The sequence below is a fragment of the Astyanax mexicanus genome, chromosome 16, assembly GCF_023375975.1.
Source record: "Astyanax mexicanus isolate ESR-SI-001 chromosome 16, AstMex3_surface, whole genome shotgun sequence".
Lineage (NCBI taxonomy): Eukaryota > Metazoa > Chordata > Actinopteri > Characiformes > Acestrorhamphidae > Astyanax > Astyanax mexicanus.
Window position 1 is genome coordinate 28,386,838 of NC_064423.1, and position 20,055 is coordinate 28,406,892.

At 40.2% G+C, this 20,055-nt stretch overlaps 1 protein-coding gene across 15 annotated transcripts in view; it reads left to right on the forward strand.

The window, feature by feature from the left end:
* ptprsa (protein tyrosine phosphatase receptor type Sa) overlaps positions 1-20,055 on the forward strand; it is a 310,811-nt gene that overhangs the window by 154,266 nt on the left and 136,490 nt on the right. For all 15 annotated transcript variants that reach the window (XR_007424918.1, XM_022669860.2, XM_022669866.2 and 12 more), the window contains 2 exons: positions 8,412-8,557; positions 12,925-13,066. Coding sequence is in view for 14 of the 15 variants with exons in the window: in XM_022669860.2 (XP_022525581.2) it covers positions 8,412-8,557; positions 12,925-13,066 (288 nt within the window). In the remaining variant the exon portion in view is untranslated. The remainder of the gene's footprint in view (positions 1-8,411; positions 8,558-12,924; positions 13,067-20,055) is intronic.

Genomic DNA, 20,055 nt, shown 5'->3' on the forward strand with positions numbered 1-20,055 from the left:
CTTTAATCAGTGCAAGAAAAAGAATTCAGCGTATGAAACAATCTTAAAGCTTCATCAGTGTGTTTAGCTCCCTCTTGTGTAGAACCTTCATCCTGCTGCCCGTGAGTGTGTGAGTCACAATCTGCAAAGGTGCTAAAGTCGGCGCTGAGGAAGAAGTGGTCAGATAGAATTGTCAGAAAGCCGGCGAGCGCGGTGTGAGCGAGCGTCTCGGAGCTGTGATTAAAACTGCGGTCAGACAGACGGAGCTGGGCAGATTCAGAGCGGAAGTGTATCATCGATTTTCCCAGATGAAAACCTGCAGTGTCCTGTTCTCGCTGCTGAGATCTGAGCTGATTGTTTTTTCCTTCTTCTCCTAAGCGAAGTCTTCACTGTAGTTGATTACCCATCCCTGAGAGAGAGAGAGAGAGAGAGAGAGAGAAGGAGAGAAAGATTTGTTTCCATAGAGATGGTCAGGTGTTGGTGAGCGTTGTGAGTTGATAAATTATATTTGGTTACACTGAGAGCAAAGGTGCTGCAGCGCGTGTGCGCATGAGAGAGATAGAGATAAAATATAGAGATACAAAAAGAGAAACAGATAAGACTGAGGTTTGCAGTGAGAGAGAGAGAGAGAGAATAAAATTAAGAGATACTGTGAGAGAGAGAGAGAGGTACAAAAAGAGAGAGAGTGAGTGAGGTACAGAAAGAGAGAGAGTGAGAGAGTGAGGTACAGAAAGAGAGACAGAGAAAGAGGAAGAGAGAGAGATAGATACAGAAAGAGATATTGAGAGAGGGAAAGAGGGAGAGAGAGAAACAAAGAGATGGGGGGGTGAGATACAGGGAGAGAGAGGAAGAGAGCGAGATACCGAAAGAGAGACGGGGAGAGAGAGAAGAGAGGGGGAGATACAGAAAGAGACATTTAGGAAGAGAGGGAGATATAGAAACAAACTGAGAGAGAGAGAGAGAGAGAGAGAGAGAGAGAGAGAGAGAGGAAGAGAGAGTGAGATATAGAGAGAGGGGAAGATATAGCAATACATTGAGAGAAAGTGAGATACAGAAAGAGAGAGAGAGAGATACAGAAGGAGAGACAAGACGAGATAGAAAGAGAGATGCAGAAAGAGACATTGAGAGAGAGAAAAGAGGGAGATACAGAAACAAATATTGAGAGAGAAAGGAAGAGAGAGAACAAGATACAGAAAGAAAGAGTAAAAGAGAGAGTGAGAAACAAAGAGAGAGAGAAAGAGAGAGTGAGATACAGAGAGAGGGGAAGATATAGAGAGAGAGATACAGATACAGAAAGAGATAGAGAGAGATGCAGAAAGAGACATTGAGAGAGAGAGAAAAGAGGGAGATACAGAAACAAATATTGAGAGAGAAAGGAAGAGAGAGAACGAGATACAGAGAAAGAGTAAAAGAGAGAGTGAGAATTCTGAGCATTAGGGACATCTGCTGTATTTGAGAAATTCAAACATTAGCATACCCAGTGATAGTTCAGGAACCGTTGCATTAGTGTTGCCTGCAGTATCTAATCTTAGCATTAGCATATCTTGCTATATTTCATCATTAGTAGTGTTACCATGCCCTGAGGTGTTTCTCAGATTGTATCATTAGTGTACCCTGCTGGGTTTCACTAGTTTTATCTGCAAGATATTATGGTATATTCCATAAATCTAAGCATTAGTTAGTGTACCCTGCAGTATTTCTCAGACTGTAGTCTGAAAACAAATCTTAGCATTGCTGTTCTCTTCAGTATTTTAGAAAGCGTAACTTTAGCGTACTGTACACTGCTGTTTTTATCAGAAGTTAGCTTTAGTGTTCTCTGCATTCTCTGTATTTCTTCCATTTTAGCTTTCCCGTTGCCTCACACCTCTGTCATTCTGCCTGCTGCTGTAAATGGGTGTTTAAGAGGGGAAAGGAGTGTGTAACTCCAGTAATGTGCCTGAATGTTCTGTTTCTACTTCTTCAAATTAGCTTCAATCAGTGCTGCACAAGGTGCCTATTTAAAAATAAAAAAGAAGGAGAAGAATGACGACAAGTGCCTTTTTCTCAATTCACCTCATGGTGGAAAAAACAGCAAATGGTGTTGATAGGCTGCCATTTTGTGCCTCCACTTTTCAAATTCCCCTCATAATGGAAGCCTTTTTTCAGCCCCGAAAGGATTCTATTGATTATAGTGTTAGTCATCTAACTGTGTGTGTCACCCCTAGCCACCCATTAGAGCCGCCAGTGAGAGGCCGACCAAATGGAGGTGGTGGAAAGATAGCGCACACTTCCGCTCTTATCAAAGAGAGCCAGATGGACCGTCCGAAAGAGAGAAGGATGCATTTACAAATAAAATGACTGCCTTTATACCCGGCATGGCCCTGTGCTTACTGTTTACCACATACGTCTTCTCTCTGTTTTTGTCTGTGTTTCTTTTTGTTTGTCTTTTCTGTTTGGTTGCAGCACTGACTAGTGATGGGACCTTAACTGAATCAATTTGATTAGTCTGATTACTGTTTTAATGCACTTTTTTGAGATTTTGAGATTATACGTCTTTACATATAGAACCTGCATATATAACCTCAGTAGATAAGCTTCTGCTTATGTAAAGCAACCTGGAAATAACCCTTTTATGGGGCAGTGATTTTAGTATGTTGCACCTTTTTCTTAACTGAAATATAAGGAAGTTGTTTTGCATCTAAATCAATATAAAAGCTGCTTTTGAGAGTTAAACCTTTGTCTTCATACTGGTTTCAATAACCAGTGTTATTGTGCTTGAACAAAACTATTGTTTTAACTCCCTTAAATCTTCTACAAATAATTTTTTTTCAATTTTTATATGACCTAAAAAAATGAATCAAGAATAGCTTTTATAGTTAAAGAATATCAAGATTTTATTTATTATTATTATTTTTTTTAACAGTATCACCTAGCCGCAGTTTTACTTATAGTAAATAGGGCTGTTAAGTAGAGGAATGACCTCAGTTCCATTTATTAATCTTCCGAAGCAGCATTAAAATCAGCTTTTCTACAATACAGTTGAATTCTCTCTCGCTATCACTAACTCCCTCACTCTCTCGCCCTCTTGTCACTCGTTCATCTTCTGCTCGGCTGTCAGACTCCTGAAGCCCAGTGTCGTAAGAACTCTGTAAATGTCAGAAAGGTAGATAGACGAGAGAATGGACGGGTAAAGTAAGGTCAGGCTCTCAGATGTCATTTGGGGAGAGATGAAGTATAAGCCGGTTCGTTCCCGCAGTAATCCCCATCACCTTTGAATGCTCCGTCCATCCAGACCAGTTCTGATTACTGTGGACTGATTATAAAGATATTCATACTAATTATATGATGATTCGCCAGATAAGCCGTACAGCTCAGTATAGAACATCCTCGTAATTCAGGATCCAGTAACATGCGGGATGAAAACGTACGCAAGATAAAACATCAGGTGTGTATCAGGTTTAACACATTTGTTTACTAAGTGGTTAGAGGATTGCTAATTGCTAATTGGGTTTGACGCTGTTTTTTTTTTAATCTAACATTACTACCATAATCTATCTATGAAGTCAGCTGTCTTTATTTTACTTTCTTCTTATATCTAATACTATAAAGATTTTCAAACATTTGGTATAATGTACTCTGAGTGGTCCATGGCTTAGCGCTGCCACTATGATTAGATTACCTGTTCGAATCCGGTTCATGTAGCTTGCCCTCGGCTACCGGAGCCCTGCGAGAGCACAATTGGCCTTGCTCTCTTTGGGTGGGTAGATGGCGCTCTCTCTCATCATCGAAAAGTGTGAGGTCCACAGCACAGGGCGTCTCTGTGGCATCACTAGTGAAAGGGGGAGTCCTAATGAGAGGGTTGGGTAATTGGCCGTGTAAATTGGGAAGAAAATGGGAAACAAATTGAAAAAAAAAAAAAAAACAATGTTAGTATCAATATTGAAACTGATAACCATAGATTAATACTGATATTGGAACTTTAGCAAATTCCATAGTGAAAAAATTCAGAAAACTTTAATGTTGATAGAATGTTAGGTTCGGTATAGAAACCTATTGGTAATTTAATTATTAGTATTTTATTATATATATTTTTATTAGTATTGAGTGATGCCTATATATAAATGTATTGAAAATGTAATCCTTGATCAATACCTTTTTAGAAATATAATTAAACTTTTAGGTATATATAAAAATAAGATTTTTTTTATTAAGGGTTAATACCTATGTAGACATAATTTTGAAAAATAAATATAGATTGTTACTTTAATGAAAAATATATGAAAACTTCTAGTATCAGCAGATACCAATACAGGAGTGTATGTTAGCTGTTAGTATATGCTGACACCACCATAGAAATGTATGGAACATTTTAGTACTACCAAATACAGTATAGAAATGTATGCATTTAGAATCAGCTTATGTCAAATTAGAAATTAACTGAAACCTTTCATTAAAAAATACTGTAGTTTAAAATAAACTGGTTCTAACTAAAGCACTCTTTAATTTTAGTGTATTTAATAAACAAAGACAATTTATATGTTTATTAGATTTAAATTCAGTTTGCATACAATGTTGTATCATGTATTTCTAATGACTGGTGATAACTGTGACTATAGTAGTGTATATGTGAGCCTGTCCACTGTTTCTATTGCTGTGGAGAATTGTATGAAAAGCTAGTGACTGGAAGTACTCCATCTCTGAGCCCGGCAGCCAGCGCAAAGGTTAATCGTACAGACGTGGCTCTGTCACTTCTTCTCGTCTGCTGAAGGATCCTGGCCTGTCAGGAGATTCTCTTTTACACACACACACACACACACACACACACACACACACACACACACACATTCATACACTTTCATCAGAAACAAGTGTCAGAAAATCTATAGTGAACTCTCAGCTCTGAGCATTTTTGCTCGCCCAGAGTGAGCTTCTCTGCTAGTTTAGTAAGTGGGTGCTAAAATAGTAGAATGGCAGCGCTGGACATTGACTCCGCTGGGGCTAAAGCGTGGCCTCAGGCAAAGCCCACACAGATACACCGGCTAAGCCGTAGAACTTAACCTATAGAATACAAACCAGCTTGTTTCTTTCTTTTCTCTGCCCTGTGTTGTATTTTTCATCCTTCACCCATCTCTCACCTTCCCTCGTTCTCTGTTTCACGCCTCCACTGCCTTGAACTCCCAGGCAGCGATCCCCAACGGCTAATGCTAGCTTTCGGTGGGAGATTATTACTGAAATACTACAAAACATTACCGTAGCTGTCTTCAGCATGATCCTAGGCGATGCCAGAGGCTTCTGTAAGAGAGCATAATTGTCTTCACTGTCTGTGGGTGGGTGGGTGTAATGACCCTCCATCTCCCTTATCATTTAGCATTATGCTAGCAGTGTGGGAGTCTGTAGCTAATATAACTGAATGGTAGATCGCTTTGAGCTGTCCAGCAATGTTGCCATAATGCAGTTTGAAAGTTGTGATAGCATTGTGTAAAAAATTACTTTGACTTAAATTGGATATAATTTTTGTTTATAGTAATGTAACCAACATTACTTAGTAGTACTAATGTATATGTGAGGTAAATTCAATAAAACAAGCGGTTCCTGTTCTTCAGTCTGGATTGTTTCAACAGCAAAGACTTATGATAACTCCAATGTAAAATATTAAGGCTAACAGCAGCTTTTGGCTAATGTGGAAGCTAAAGGCTAACTAGTTAAACTCATAACTAGTTGTTTTTAGATTGTGACACTATAAAGCACTTTCAAATAAACTGAAAATGGAAAAATTAGTGTATTTTCATAAGCATTTTTTAATTATATTATTATTATTATTGTATGGTATTGAAATTAAATTGTATGTGGTGTTACATTTCTGTCTATATATACTTTAATAATTGTATGTAGGTTGTTGTGAATAACTGAAGAGCATAACGAGAAGAAACAAAGAGCCAATGCTCATCTAAGACTAAATTTGCTTTAGAAAAAGCAAATATTAATGGTTTATGATTTTCACTATTGAATTATAAGTATTATGATATGGTTTTTAGCCGTATCGTCCATCCCTGAACCACAGGAAGCTGCAGTTAACTCTACAACGCTCACACACCTCACACATTAGTGGGGCTAATTGCTTTTTACTGAATTTCACTTCCCCTCATTTTATGATTGTGTTCTAAAGCTTGACATCCTGTTATTAGTATATACTGCTGTACTGCCTTCTGCCTATGATCCTTAATACCCATAGGAGGCAGCAGCGCTGTAAAGCCTCGTACCGCTACGACATCAAAGAGTGACGTGGTCATGTTTGATCCTTTCCGTTATAAGAATTATGACTCACAACGCTTGAAATGTACGCACTCTTTCGTGTGTTTATGCCGGTGTGCTCGGGGAGTGTGCGCTGGAAGTTAAACTAGTGAAAAAAGCGTGAATTATCCTCGGGCTTCTCCTCCATCTCTCTCCCCTCGTCTCTCCTTGTCCCTAATAAATGCAGGAACTCGCCTTCATGTGTGTTTATCTCTACCCGTGGAGCCGGCTCAGCCCACGGACTCTTAATAATTAATCTGATGTGCTTGCTCGGCCGTTTGATCATCTCATCGTATCTGTGCACTTTCTGGATTTTAACAAGTTCACTGAGAGAGCTCCCTCTCATGCCTTGTTGTGTTTAGGTTGACCTTCTGCCCAGCAGAAGCAGAAAAGGTAAGCTGAAGGCAGAGGCAGCTACAGGAGAAAGAGTGAGCAGAGATATGGGCATTCAGAGGGTTTGTCAAGCCTCTGTGATGCTGAATAGAATGAAGGTGTGAAGCAGACCCGGGAAAGGGTTGTAATGATGGACCAGTATGTTTTTCTATGTCCTTTTGTGTGTAATAGAGCATCAGTTGGTGAAATATAGGTAGCTACTGTTCAGTCTGTCCTGTTTTAGTGCCTCTGAGTGCTGGACAATTAGTCAAAAAGTAAATATATTGATATTTAGAGTCTCTAATTGGCTTATTCTTTAAAATATTGCTTTTTTTTATTTATATTTAATTATGGTCATACTTAAAAAAAAAATTATATTCCCCACTCTTTGTTCATAAACTGTTTAAAACGCTACATCAACCAATATAAAAAAAAATCAATTCAGTCAAAATCATTCATTCATTAAAACATAATGGAGGTAAAATGTTAGATTTTTCTTTCGATTGATTTAAGGTTCTATTGCACAGAACTATCAGAATTCACGTCTTCATGTATGCTATGTATTGTGTGTTGGTTGGTTTTGTCACATTTTTTATATTTCTCTAGTCAGTCCTTAGAGCGAGTCAAATACAATTTGTGCAATAAAAAACTTTTTCACAGTTTCACAATGTATTTAATGTGTAGTTCATTTCAAGACAATGCACACAACTTTACAGAAGCCCTACATGATGATGCATTAGCCAGTTTTTACTGGAAAGGTTAATATGATCATACTGTATAATCATACTGTAGAAAGTAGAAAAATAGATATTTTACCAAGTTAAATACATTGTTTTCAAGTGTTCTTGATGTTGGACAAAAAAAAAAACATCTCCAAAATGGCAAACTTACATGAGTCATCTTAGCTTTTAGTGTAACATTTTCTGTTTATCCTCTCATTATGAAAATTTGACATATTTTGCAGGGAAGTGCAAGTTTGCAAACTTAAGACTAAAATTGTGGGACGAGTAGAAAAATCTTAAATTAATTTTTTTTAATCATTTTTTTCCTTTCTTTTGTTGTTTAAATCAAGTATAAAGAAGAAGACCTATTTTCAGATGTCTAGTCGTGACATACTGTAAAAAAAATTCAGCACTTCAGCGGATCAGCACTTGACTTTCATTAGACCTTGATAAATATGGGCCCTGGGTGGCATTAGTTAGCATCTGCTAGAGCAGATGAGGGACATGTGTGAGTTTTTGCAGATGCGTGCGGTGATGGGGCATTAAAATCACGACAGAAGGACTGGGACTTTATTATTCATTTTTCCATTCAATTATTCATGGCGTCAGCATGCCGGTGTGCAGATTGTCTGTAGTGTAATTACGGACTGCCATGTTGATACATGGGAGCTTCCCTTTTCTACAAGTCATTTCTGTTCTCAGACACAAGATGGTCCAGCCTCCTCACTAACACCCCCACCACCACCATCACCACCACCACTACCACCACCACAATCACTACACCACCCATTCTCAACAGCCTCCCATTACCCAGATGAGAAAGTCACAAGCCCACTTCATTTCCAGAGCGCTCTTATGCTTGAGTGCACTGCCAGTAACTGTTTTGACTTGAGTGTGAGGGGGGGTACATGCACCCATTAATTTATTGCAGCTACGCTGTTTAATTTATTGCTGATCCGACTGCCTTGCAGTGTACTAGCTTAGCTTCTGGTGCCTTGGCTGACAGAATATTATTAATTCTCTCTCTCTCTTTCTCTCTCTCTTTCCTATTTTTTTCATGTTGTCTAGCTCCGCCCAAGTTCACAAAGGTTCCAGTAGACATGATTGGCGTCTCCGGGGGCGTGGTCTCCTTCGTGTGCCAGGCAACAGGGGACCCCAAGCCGAGAGTCTCTTGGAACAAGAAAGGCAAGCGAGTCAACTCCCAACGCATCGAGGTGAGGCACGGATCAACAGCTGTAACATTCTCAAGGACATCAAATGTCGTTCTATAAAAATATCTCCAAAATAAAGACTGAAGAGCGTTTATCATCACATGGCTGTGGACAGAATGTGCTGTAATATTCTGTGAGATCTGTATTTTGTAGCTTTTGTCTAAAGCATTTAGTCCAGAGTTGGTTCTCAGAAAAAGTGCCATAGATGTTTATTAAGCTGTACAATTTTAAGCACTTTACTAATAATACCAAAGATTAAAATGATTTAAGGTCTAATAAATAGGAACTAAATCACATGATTTTTTTCAGACAAAGCCTTTCTCTGTGTTTTGGCCTCCCATTCACATTAGGTGACTAAAACAGTTTTGTTAATGTTCTGTCTCGCTTTTTATTTTATTTATTTTTTGTAATTTATTTTTTTTTTGTGCCAATGAGCAAAACACAGATTTTGCCGAGGTCACAATGTTAACTTGTGCATTGTTTGTGTTGCCAAATCAGAACTGAGTGTACTATTTTGTTGCACAGTGAGAGAATGTTCTGTGCTCAAATTTGTATAAAAAAGGCTAAAAACCAAGGTAGAATAGATTTTTCTGCTTTTAAGCTTTTTCTCCTGGCACAAATTAGCTCTGTGTGAGAGACTGTATAGAGAGTTATACAGACCTGCTGTTTAATTAGAGTGGGAAAAACCTTGATAGAAAATGTACTTCAGCTTTGTGCTGTATTTAGGTCTATTTTGCCTGTTGCACTTGTTTTGTGAATATATCATCAACATTTGAGCCTCCTGTTGGACTGCTCCAACTGTTGGGGTGCTCACACAGGCATTTATTATATATTTTTTGTGTTGCCATGTGGCTGTTGTTCTATTTTACCCAATAGATTTTTTTTCCCAGTCAGGTAGATACAGCCTCTCATTGGATAGTGCTTCAGAAGCTGAGCTGAAGGACTACCATATTAGATTAGAACCAACATTAGTTAGAAGTGTACAGTTAAATCCTCAGTTGTTCATTGGTTTACAAATGGGCCAGTTTCAGAGGCAAAAACATCATGCAGGTCTTCTGGATATATGTATACAAGTCTTAATATCACTAGCTGTTGATATGATGTATGAAGTGATAGAAATGGAAATGTATCAGAATGGGCCTTTACTGTAAGATTAGCTGTAACAAAAAAAAGTATTTGCTAATGTTTGTTACAAGATTCATACAAAACTTCCAAAATATATTGTCTAAGCCTTAGATGTGTTTATTTAAGTACCGTATTTTTCGGACTATAAGGCGCACTTAAAAACTTTTAATTTTCACAAAAATTGACAGTGCGTCTTATAATACGGTGCGCCTTTTGTATGGATTTTACTCGTCAGGTTGTAAGGAGCAGTAAACACACACTCCGTGCAGCGTTATAGAGAGTTTCAGTGCTATACAGAGTCCAGAGCCGTGCAGCTCCGAGGCTGAGCAGCAATAGCATTAGCTAGATGCTAACCGCTAAGCTAGCTAGCTTATTCACTGAGATCAGTATTATCTAAATTTTACTCGTCAGGTTGTAAGGAGCAGTAAACACACACTCCGTGCAGCGTTATACAGAGTTTCAGTGCTATACAGAGTCCAGAGCCGTGCAGCTCCGAGGCTGGAGCAGCAAATAGCATTAGCTAGCTTATTCACTGTTCAGAGATCAGTATTATCTAAATTTTACCCGTCAGGTGTAAGGAGCAGTAAACACACACTCCGTGCAGAGCAGCAATAGCATTAGCTAGATGCTAACTGCTTAGCTAGCTAGCTTTTTCACTGTTCAGAGATCAGTATTTTCTAAATTTAGCACTTTTAATACTGCTGGAGCAGTATTATTAGAGTTAGATGCTAATCGCTAAGCGTTCACCGTTCAGAGGTGAGTTATCGGCCTGTAAGTCTGTGCTGCTTTGCCTGGCTAGCATTAGCTAGATGCTAAGCGCTAACGCTCTCAGAGGTGAGTTTTATCAGCCTGTAATCTGCTTGTTTACAGTGTTAAAACAAGCTACGGGGGACGAATCGCTAGCTAATATCTCACTGTCTTACCAGAACACGCAGGATTACTCAGTGTAACGCTGTCGTTTAAGTTTGGGTTAACTTTACTAGTTTAGGTGACTAGCTAGCGTGCTAGCGGATAGCTATGCTAACGCTGGTGCAGCAAGCCTTAGTGGACATCTGGAAATCTAAGCTTACTGTAAATAAACTGAAGCACGTTACTCACCCAAATAAACAGTTTTCAGGAGAGGAATCTGTGTAGATTAATATCCAGCACTCGTTTGACTTTGAAAGAGCTAGATTTATATATACTGAGACGCTCCACTGGCAAGCGACCACCCCCGGTGGGGGAAGGGAAACATGGCGCCACCCCTGTTCACTTTGATATAGGCACCCTTTCTAGTGTCACTTAACGCGCCTTATAATGCGATGCGCCCTATGTATGGAAAAATAGCAGAAAATAGGCGTTCTTTGATAGTGCGTCTTATAATACGGTGCGCCTTATAGTCCGAAAAATACGGTAATCAAAAATGTTATTTTCCTACAGCAATCTCAGAATTATGAACCTAGCATTAGGAAATTATTTTTCAGTTTTTTTTATTGTTCAGTACTGCTTTCTGCCGCACAAAATAAATGTTGTTTTAAACATGTATTATCTGATTGCTAGGACTCTACATCTGCCATTGTCTGAATCATCTCTAGCCAAACCACTTCTATAGCACAAAACAGTCTAATCCTATACATTGAGCCACTTCCTGACTAGCGACTGCGGTTTGCAGTGACAAGCTGTGCCATATTTATGATGTTTGTTTGCTGTGTTCCTCTGTCAGAGCGCAGATGGCAGCTGTAGAGCCTTGATTGATGCTCAGCAAGCCTTAATTAAAACTAGCTCGGTGCTAACCATGCCATCAACGTTGAAGAAAGATGGAAAACCTGACTCAATAATGCCCCAAAAGAGGGGAAAAAAAAGCATGCTAGTGTGCTAGCAGATCACCCAGCCTCGTCTGTTCTCCTTCGCTGTGTGGTGCAAACCCAAGGGTGCAGCAAAACCCAGGCTCAAATTATCATCTTCCTTTCATTTAAAAGTGGCTTTATGAGGGGGCTCGAATTAATTTGATTTCCCTTCCAGCCTTTACTTTGATATTGATCTCCACACTCGTAGGCCAGTGCGCGCTCGCTGCACTGCTTCTCATTAGCATCGCCTTGCAAACTAGCAGTTAAAAAAGAACTCTTGGTGTTAGCCACTGGCTGACAAAGGCGGCACGTCCCTGCATCATCCACTATTGATTCTCTCGGGTGTTTGGTTAGAGAGAACATCAGATGTATTAGCGCAAAATAAAATCTAATTAACTCTGCCTCACAATGCATGCTCTGGTGCATGATTTTAATGATGAGAAGAATTCAGCAGGATATTAATGTAAAATAAATGAGTATATGTAGCCCTAGTCATTGTTAAAATCTTGTAAATAATGTTGGTACTAACTAACTCCACATATTAGCTGCTGCTGTAAAGAGTGTTAAGGTTCATTTATATTATACTTCGTTAAGATACAAAAATGAATACACCCCATAGCCATCACTGCCAGCATGCATACATGTGCATCTTTTAAGTTGCATTTGATGTTAAGCAATAGATGATGCCACTAGAGAGCAGTTCATGGTCAAAAGGGTTATTACCCCAATAAACATGGTGAGGGTAGTACTCAACACAACTAGTGTTGTATTAGGATGTAAACAGGGGAAAATGTTCTAATATAAGTTACTTTTACTCTTCGTTGTGACCATATGGCAGTAGTTTTTGACTTAAGATTTTCAGAAGATCTGGCATAGAAAAAGCATAAAATAGGTGTAGTTAGGTATAGGTCTCAGATTTCTGGACTGTAGCACAAATATAGTCATTTTATTTTACTGTCCAAACCAACAGAGAACATTTGTGTTGTGTTGTGAGTTGTACTGAGCTATGATAACTTTAGAGAAACAGAGATAGAGTAAATTAGTTAATTTTTGGCAGAAACCTTACCCTTAATAAATTAAATAGCGCTCACTGGGGGTTCTGTATTCTGTATTTTGTATGTTTAATGTTTTTACCTGATTCTTTGTCCTGTAATCATGTTTCTGTAAAGCTGCTTTGTGCCAACACCAGTTGTAAAAAGCGCTATACAAATAAATTTGATTTGATTTGATTTGATTTGTTAATGTAATCAAATTTTTTGCATCATTAAATTTATCATTCAGATAAGTGTCTCTATGACTGTGCATCTCCAACCCAGTCTAAATTAGTTTGCTACAGTTTTCTTTGGCCTTTTGGGGTCAACTTTTTCTGGGTTATTTTCCCAGTTATCCCAGTCTGACCATAAACTCTTTATTCCACAGACCATAGAGTTTGACGAAGGTGCCGGAGCCGTCCTCCGCATCCAGCCTCTGCGGGCCCCTCGGGATGAGAACATCTACGAGTGTGTGGCGGAGAACAGCGAGGGCGAGGTCAGCGTCCAGGCCAAGCTGACCATCATTAGAGGTGAGTGTTGTTGCTCTGTAATAAGCTTATGAGGTCATTTCTGTTTTCCACAGTTTCCACAGTTCTCCCTGATTCACTGTAGCTGTTTAAATTCTACCCGGAAGAATCGCACAAATTCCCTAGAACACAGTTTGAGCTGCAGTGCTGTTTGTGAAACAGCAGGTGTGTGAACACTTAACACATGGACATCCTGGACTACCTGTCCTGGACCCGAGGTTTGTCCCGGCTGCTGAGGTGCCAGCCATTGCGCAAGCGCGTAAGCCCCCCCAGGTCCCGGCTTGTAAACTAGCCCCACGGTCCGTGCGCGCTCCAGCTGGCCGGCAGAGGCAGCGTTCCCTCCTTTTGCATTGTGTTATTTATTTCTTTGCCTGCCGTGCTGAGCCCCAGCCATCTGCCTTGTTACTGCTGAGCGCTGGACCTGGCAGCGCGGGCGCTCCTGGCTGGGACGCAGCCCAAAGCGCAGGGTTATTGTAGGCAGGCCAGTTTTACATGAAAATCCAGGCTTTGGCAAGGCCCGAGCGGCTCAACGGGGAATACAGGCCCCACTGCTGGGAGGGGGGCGCACCCCCCCCATCCATCTGCTCCAAGCCTGCCTATGCAGAGGGCTTTATCACAACAGCAGGCCACATGCGCACACGTACATATACACACATACAGTATGAGGCACATGCTCACATATAGACACGTGCGCTTTGATGTCTATTAGATTTGAATATGTGTTTCTAATGGACTGCCCTGCTTTCAGAAGGGGATTCCTTCAGCACACCATTTGATCCCTAGCAGTGTAAAACATGCACGCATGCACACACACACACACATATACACATACTTTACATCCAGTTCTATACTTTTTTTATATACTGTCATAAATATTTCATGATGTATTAATAGAAATATAGACAGATAGATACAACAAAGTCAATATGTGGTTTCAGTTAGTAGTTCAGTACTGTAAATAAGAACAAACTTCTTTTATCTAAGAAAAATAAACCAAAGTATATCATTTTAATTGACAAAAAAGTAACTTTATTAGTTCACTTCTAGAGGTTGGGAATCACTATATAATTTACAGTAATACACTTTTAAGTCTCAATAAGTTATATTCTGCTTTTATTGTTTGTTTGGACATTAAACATGTTTAAAAAATATTATTATATTTTATTAAACATTAGTTTTTGTAGTTTTGTCATTTGTTTAAGCAAAACATAAATACATGTAAGCTATTTAATTCATGCAATTCATGCAAAGCAAATAGTGGTAAAATTAATGAAAACCTGCAGCTTTCGGACAAATATTTGAATTTGCATGAATTTATTTGCAATAATTTTTTATTTACATAGCTAGTTCTGTAGTCGCTGTTTTTAAAATATTAGTCCTTTATTAATGATCATCCAAAACCCTAGATTTGTTATTCTCTTATACATCCTAATGCAGAAACTGTTGGGAATTGTTTGATAACTGTCAGCTTGCAGAGTCTCACGGGGCTCTAATTTATGGCCTTTGTAAAGGTTAATTATGGTGTGTGGTAATGTGTGGCCTTACTTAGGTTGTTTTATTACGTGTTCATATGGGACAGGAACAGTTCCTGTCCCATATGAACATGTAATAAAACAACCTAAGTAAGAATTTCATGCTGAATATTTATTTTATTAGCACTTAACTCATGCTTGATGTTCTACAACTATCTTATCACTTTATAATGATTTAATATACTGTTCTGTTAATGATTGTAGACTGTGAAATTGTACAGAATTGGCTGTGCTGAATCATTTCAAGCAATGTATAAAATATGAGCAGTAAAAATAGGTTTATTCAAACAAACATACACACTCATGCATCGGCATCCTCCTCGGTCTCCTTATCTTCCACCTGTCACATTCAGTTCTGCCGCCGCTGTGGCATTTGTGGGTCGGTGGCTTCATTAGGTGTGCAGTCACCTCACCCGGCTGCTGCAGAGCTAGGGCTGGCTTTGTCCAGGAAAGCTGCCGGGGTTTGTTTTTAGTAGTGAACCCCTGGCCGGCCGCAGCAGCCGTGAGGCAAATGCTGAAGATCTGCCATCTGCTTTTCCTCCATGTCTCCGTGAGTTCTCAGAGGAGCGCAGGAGCAAAGGAAGGGAAGAGACACCTGCACTCTTCCTCTTTCACCTCACTGCTGTGTCACTGCACACCTCCACACCTCTCCCTCTCTCTCTTCTTCTCCCTTTCTCTCTCTCTCTCTCTCTCTCTCTCTCTCTCTCTCTCTCTCTCTCTCTCTCTCGACCCTGGCATTGTGCCCTTTCCTGATGGCCCTGTCACTTGCCAACCTGGAGGGAGCACCTGATATGGTCTAACATAAACAGCAGCCCAGGTCTCACCATCTGCCTGCTTCCTGCTAGGTGTTAGACGTGTGTATACACACACACACGCTCGCACACACACACACACACACACACATTTTTCTAAGCCTGACCCTAAACCTAACCCCAGTGATAGGCTTTGAAACATACACAGCACTTCACAAAGTCCTGAAAATGTACAACAAACAAACACACTCTCTCTTTCTCTCTCTCTCTCTCTCTCTCTCTCTTTCTCACACACACACACACACACACACACACAGACACCCTGAGGTAGCTAGGACTGGCCTCGCTTTGCCCCACTGCTGGAAACACTGTGTGTGGCTCAACTGGACAGTGGCAGAGGATCACAGTTCCTCTCTGGATCAGAAATCCTACTGCTTGGCCTCCCACAAGCTCAGTCCAGTGGCGGCCTTTGGGCTTGGGGCCTTACTGTTGCTCTGCCACTCTTTTTTTTATCTCTCTCTTTCTTTCTATGTCACTCTCTCTGTATGTTGTTTTTTTAAGTTCCTTTTTTAAAAACTTTACTTGCAAAACTGAAACAAAATAAAGAAATTAGCACACGTTATCATGCTTGACATCAGTTTATTTTAACTGGTTTCCATCTGAAAATTGCAAGCTGTGGAGGGCTGTATGAGTAGAATAGCACTGCTGAGGTACATTTATGAATAAATTGCACTGCTGAGAAAATCATAATTAAAATAGCACTGCTTTGGTAAATATATTGTGCTTTTTTGGTATGAGTTTTGCAGAATTAAAGTGTTTGCTTGTTTAGTAAAGATATTTACATTTTAGTATTTTTTGTAATTGCTTTTTCTTTGAAAATTGTAATTTTATAATAATTTATTTATAAGTTCAATGAAAATCAGCTAAAAAATAATTGCTCTGTATTCCGCCTTCAGCCAGGTGATTCATTTTGTTTAGTTTTGACCAGTTTTGACCAACATATTTATTTTGGTGCATCCCTAGATGTTCATTTTCTTACTGACCACACTGACTATTCTCCTCATAAGAAAAGCAGGAGCGCTGTGTATATCGCTATTATAGAGTTTCATAAAAGTTATCTTATGTTTAGGACAGAATGTTCCATCACATTCCACCATGGGCACTACATTTCTGAAGTACCCCCAATGCATCTTTTGATTCAACCATTTAAGCTGCACCCTTTGTTGATTCTATTGTAGAATCTTCATAGAATAGCTATGTCAAAAGAACAGGACGCTCTGGAGCAGCCCTAAGCACAAGCCCAAGGTCACCTTGCCCAGTGCAGAGTGTGGGCTAGATGGATATAAAGCTTAACAGCATTGGTTTGTTGAGCAGAGGAGCTGAGATGTGTTGGTAAAAGTGATGGAGCTCTAGTGGTGGAACATACTCTTAGGGGGTTTTCACAACTGCCTTGTATGGTCTGGACCTTCAGAACTTTTAGTTTGGTCTGTATCAAAATAGCTGATGTAAAAGGTGCCGTAAAACACGGTCCAAACCAAAGGATCAAAATTTGGTATGAACAAAAGAGGTGTTTCAGTCTAGATTGACTCAGTCATACTCTGCGTCATGGTCAATAAACAATAGAAGAAGAAAAAGAACTGGTGTTGCTGTTCAGTGGGTGGTAAGGATTGTGGCCAGTGGTGTCTTGCTAAAATCGTCTTTGCAAAGAGGCAGACATCACACATTTATATCCCACAGGTCAAGGCAATGTTCTTTAGCTTTCATAGGACATGGCATAAGTCACGGGACACAATTCTAGTTCCTGCCTCATAACTTTTGGTAGGCTAAACTTTTAGCAAAATAAATGCAACCCATTAGTACTGTCTGTTACCACGACAACATGGCAGCCTGCTAGAACCATGTACAGGGGCTTGTTTTTGACCTAGCATGTGCCTAACTTTTGTCTTTCTCATTTTTCTCTATATCTCACTTTTTTTTCTTCTTTTTCCTGAGGTGCTGATAGTGTGTGTGTGTCAGCGTGTGAGTGTGTGTTTGTGCCATGTGACCCTGCCTCCTCTAAACTCGAGTCACAGGGACCTCGTTAGCACTGTTAGTGGCAGAGAAGACAGACAGGCTGGGTTTGATCACACACGCCTTTAATTGGCTGTTATCCTGGCAGGACAGGATTGTGATTGTTGCTCAGTTCCGTGTGCAGTTTTAATTTGACGCCACTGACCCTCCCGATCGAAAACCCCACAAATCCCCCTTGATTAGCCACCTTTTACTGACCTTCTGGCAATGCTATTTCTAAAAAAATATATTTTTCCCTTATTTATCCCTCTCTCAGGCACAAGTGCACAAATCGTAATGTCACTGTCCTCTCCTGAGTCTGGTTTGAAGCGCGTTTTGTCTGACCAGAAAGAGACAGAAATGGGCATGATGTGCCACTGTTCTTTTGCGCCATGCTGGTCCAGTTCATGAGTCATCCCTCCACAAATCCGCCAAACCTCTGCAGAGATCCCCCTTTCTTTTACACTTCTATTGTTCATACTGAACATCTTTAATCAATACTGTACAAGGTGTTGCTTGGTATCATTAAGAGATGTATTTACAGTTTATATTTGCATTTAATTGCTCATCCATTGATTCCCCTTATTTAACCAGATTTTATTTTGATGGACTCTTATCACAGTCTCACATTATAACAACTGGGTTATGTAAGTTCGATTTTGTAGATTAACTTTTTTTTTTTTTTTTAAGCATTTAACTTGAGCTGTGACAGAAGCCATTATGACATACCTTAATGAAGTAGCATGGAATCTAGCATTGCCTTGTTGACCAATGAAATTAATTTGTAGTTCTCTATTTCGTTAAACACTTCAAACACAACACATCAGCCTCTGCATCGATTGCAGTTTGCCGGGTTGTGTTTATCAAAACTGTCAGGTTCGTCAACTAACTGCTACAGAGCCCTACCCTTGCCTCATCCACTGCTGCGGACCTTTTGCCGCAAATTTAGTTGAAAGCCAAATACTTTTTCTGTGGCTGCAAGCTGTCAGTCTCTTCTTCCACCATTGATCCAGTCCTCCAATTTATCTTTTTGTCCATGGCTGATCCAAGTTTTGTCAATAAAGGTCTGTAATTAGCAATGCCCCAATGACTAGGGACAGTGTTATGTTCTATCTCTCAGATATACTTCATTGAGCCCCAATGGAGTATGAATACCATGCCTGTCATAATGAGGGAGCTAGATTAATAGCATTACTGTTTTGTTTTTTAATGAGCAAAAAGAGAATAAAAAAATCAGGAAATCTTTTGATTAAATGAAACTCAAGTTTATAGAAGATACCGCAAGTTGGTTTTAGTGTTATTGTGAATACGGAATGAATACAGCTGCAGCATTTAAAGCTCCCCCCTCCCTTCCTGCCTCCTGGCTTCTTGCTTTTTTATGATGATGGGCTAATTCAGCACCGCCTGGGCTAGTCACCACACCCAGACAGCTGTATTAATCATGACCCTTACTGGCTGTTAGCAATAAACAGCTTGGTGGAGGCCCTCTTGATTGATTTAGCAATGAGCCAATAGTGGTTTACATCCCCTGAGGGAAAGGCAGGAAGGAAAGTAAGAAAGATGGAATGGAAGCCACCCATCACCATTCCCTTCAACTCTCCACCTGCTGCTCTCGCCCGTCCCTCCCTCCCCCCGGAGCTGTATCATAACCAAGCGGACAGAAGGTAAGAGAGGCAATGAAAGTGCAGGAGAAAGATTCAGGGAATGTTACAACCTTCTGAGGAGGAGGAGGAGGAGGAGGAGGCTTGCTTTAGAGTGGATTTGATTAAGCCTGATCTGAGCTGGTATTAACACGTACGCAGCTGTATTTGCCCAGTGTATTATCTGCATCCCAGTCTCATAAACAAGCCAATTCCCAGACCCATGGGCTCAGCTGCTCCCTGCTGCATAATGCATTTGTTTAGCACAGTTAAGATCTAGCAGAAATGTATGGACTCTGTCGCTGAGCATATTTGGGCAATCCATTATCGCAAGAGTCCCAATTCAAAATAGAAGTCTTTTAGCATTTGATATCTATTTATATTGCGCCAGCTTTTTCTGGGGGCCTGTCGACTGGCTTGTTTTTGTGGGCAAGGGGAGCTGTGCCACGAGGAGCACTCTGCATTTTCATAGAGTACTGTTTACTGCTTCTGCTAATGATGACATCCCTTGCGCTTCCCACTTGGTGCAGAGGGATAATTGGCATCGGTAGAGAAGCGGGTTCATATGCAGCAACATCAAACTGCTCCTGCCAGGTGAGTGGCAATGCTTGAGAAGTGCATTCTGCCTCATTTGGTCCTGTGCCGGGTCTGTCAGTCTTTCCGCACCTTTTTCTTCTCATGGCTATTTTCTTGTTGTGTTTCTTGCCGTGACATCTGTCGTCGATAAATCCGCTTCAGGGAAGACCTTAAGGATCCGGAAACTGGAGTGAGTGATATGCCACTTGGCACTTTGTGCTCTGCATTTTTTTCTTTCACTTGAGTTCGAAATGGATCGGCAGCTCTCACCCTCTTGTCTTACTCTTCACTCTGTTCCCCCAGGGGTGAGTGATATGGGAGACCAGGGAAAGAGAGTGAGAGAGAGGGTTGGCATGAACTGTATTCTCAAACAACACACACTCCATCCTAGTGGGTTCTCAGAAAGAGCGGCACGCAGGAAATTCGCTTAGACGAGTTTATGG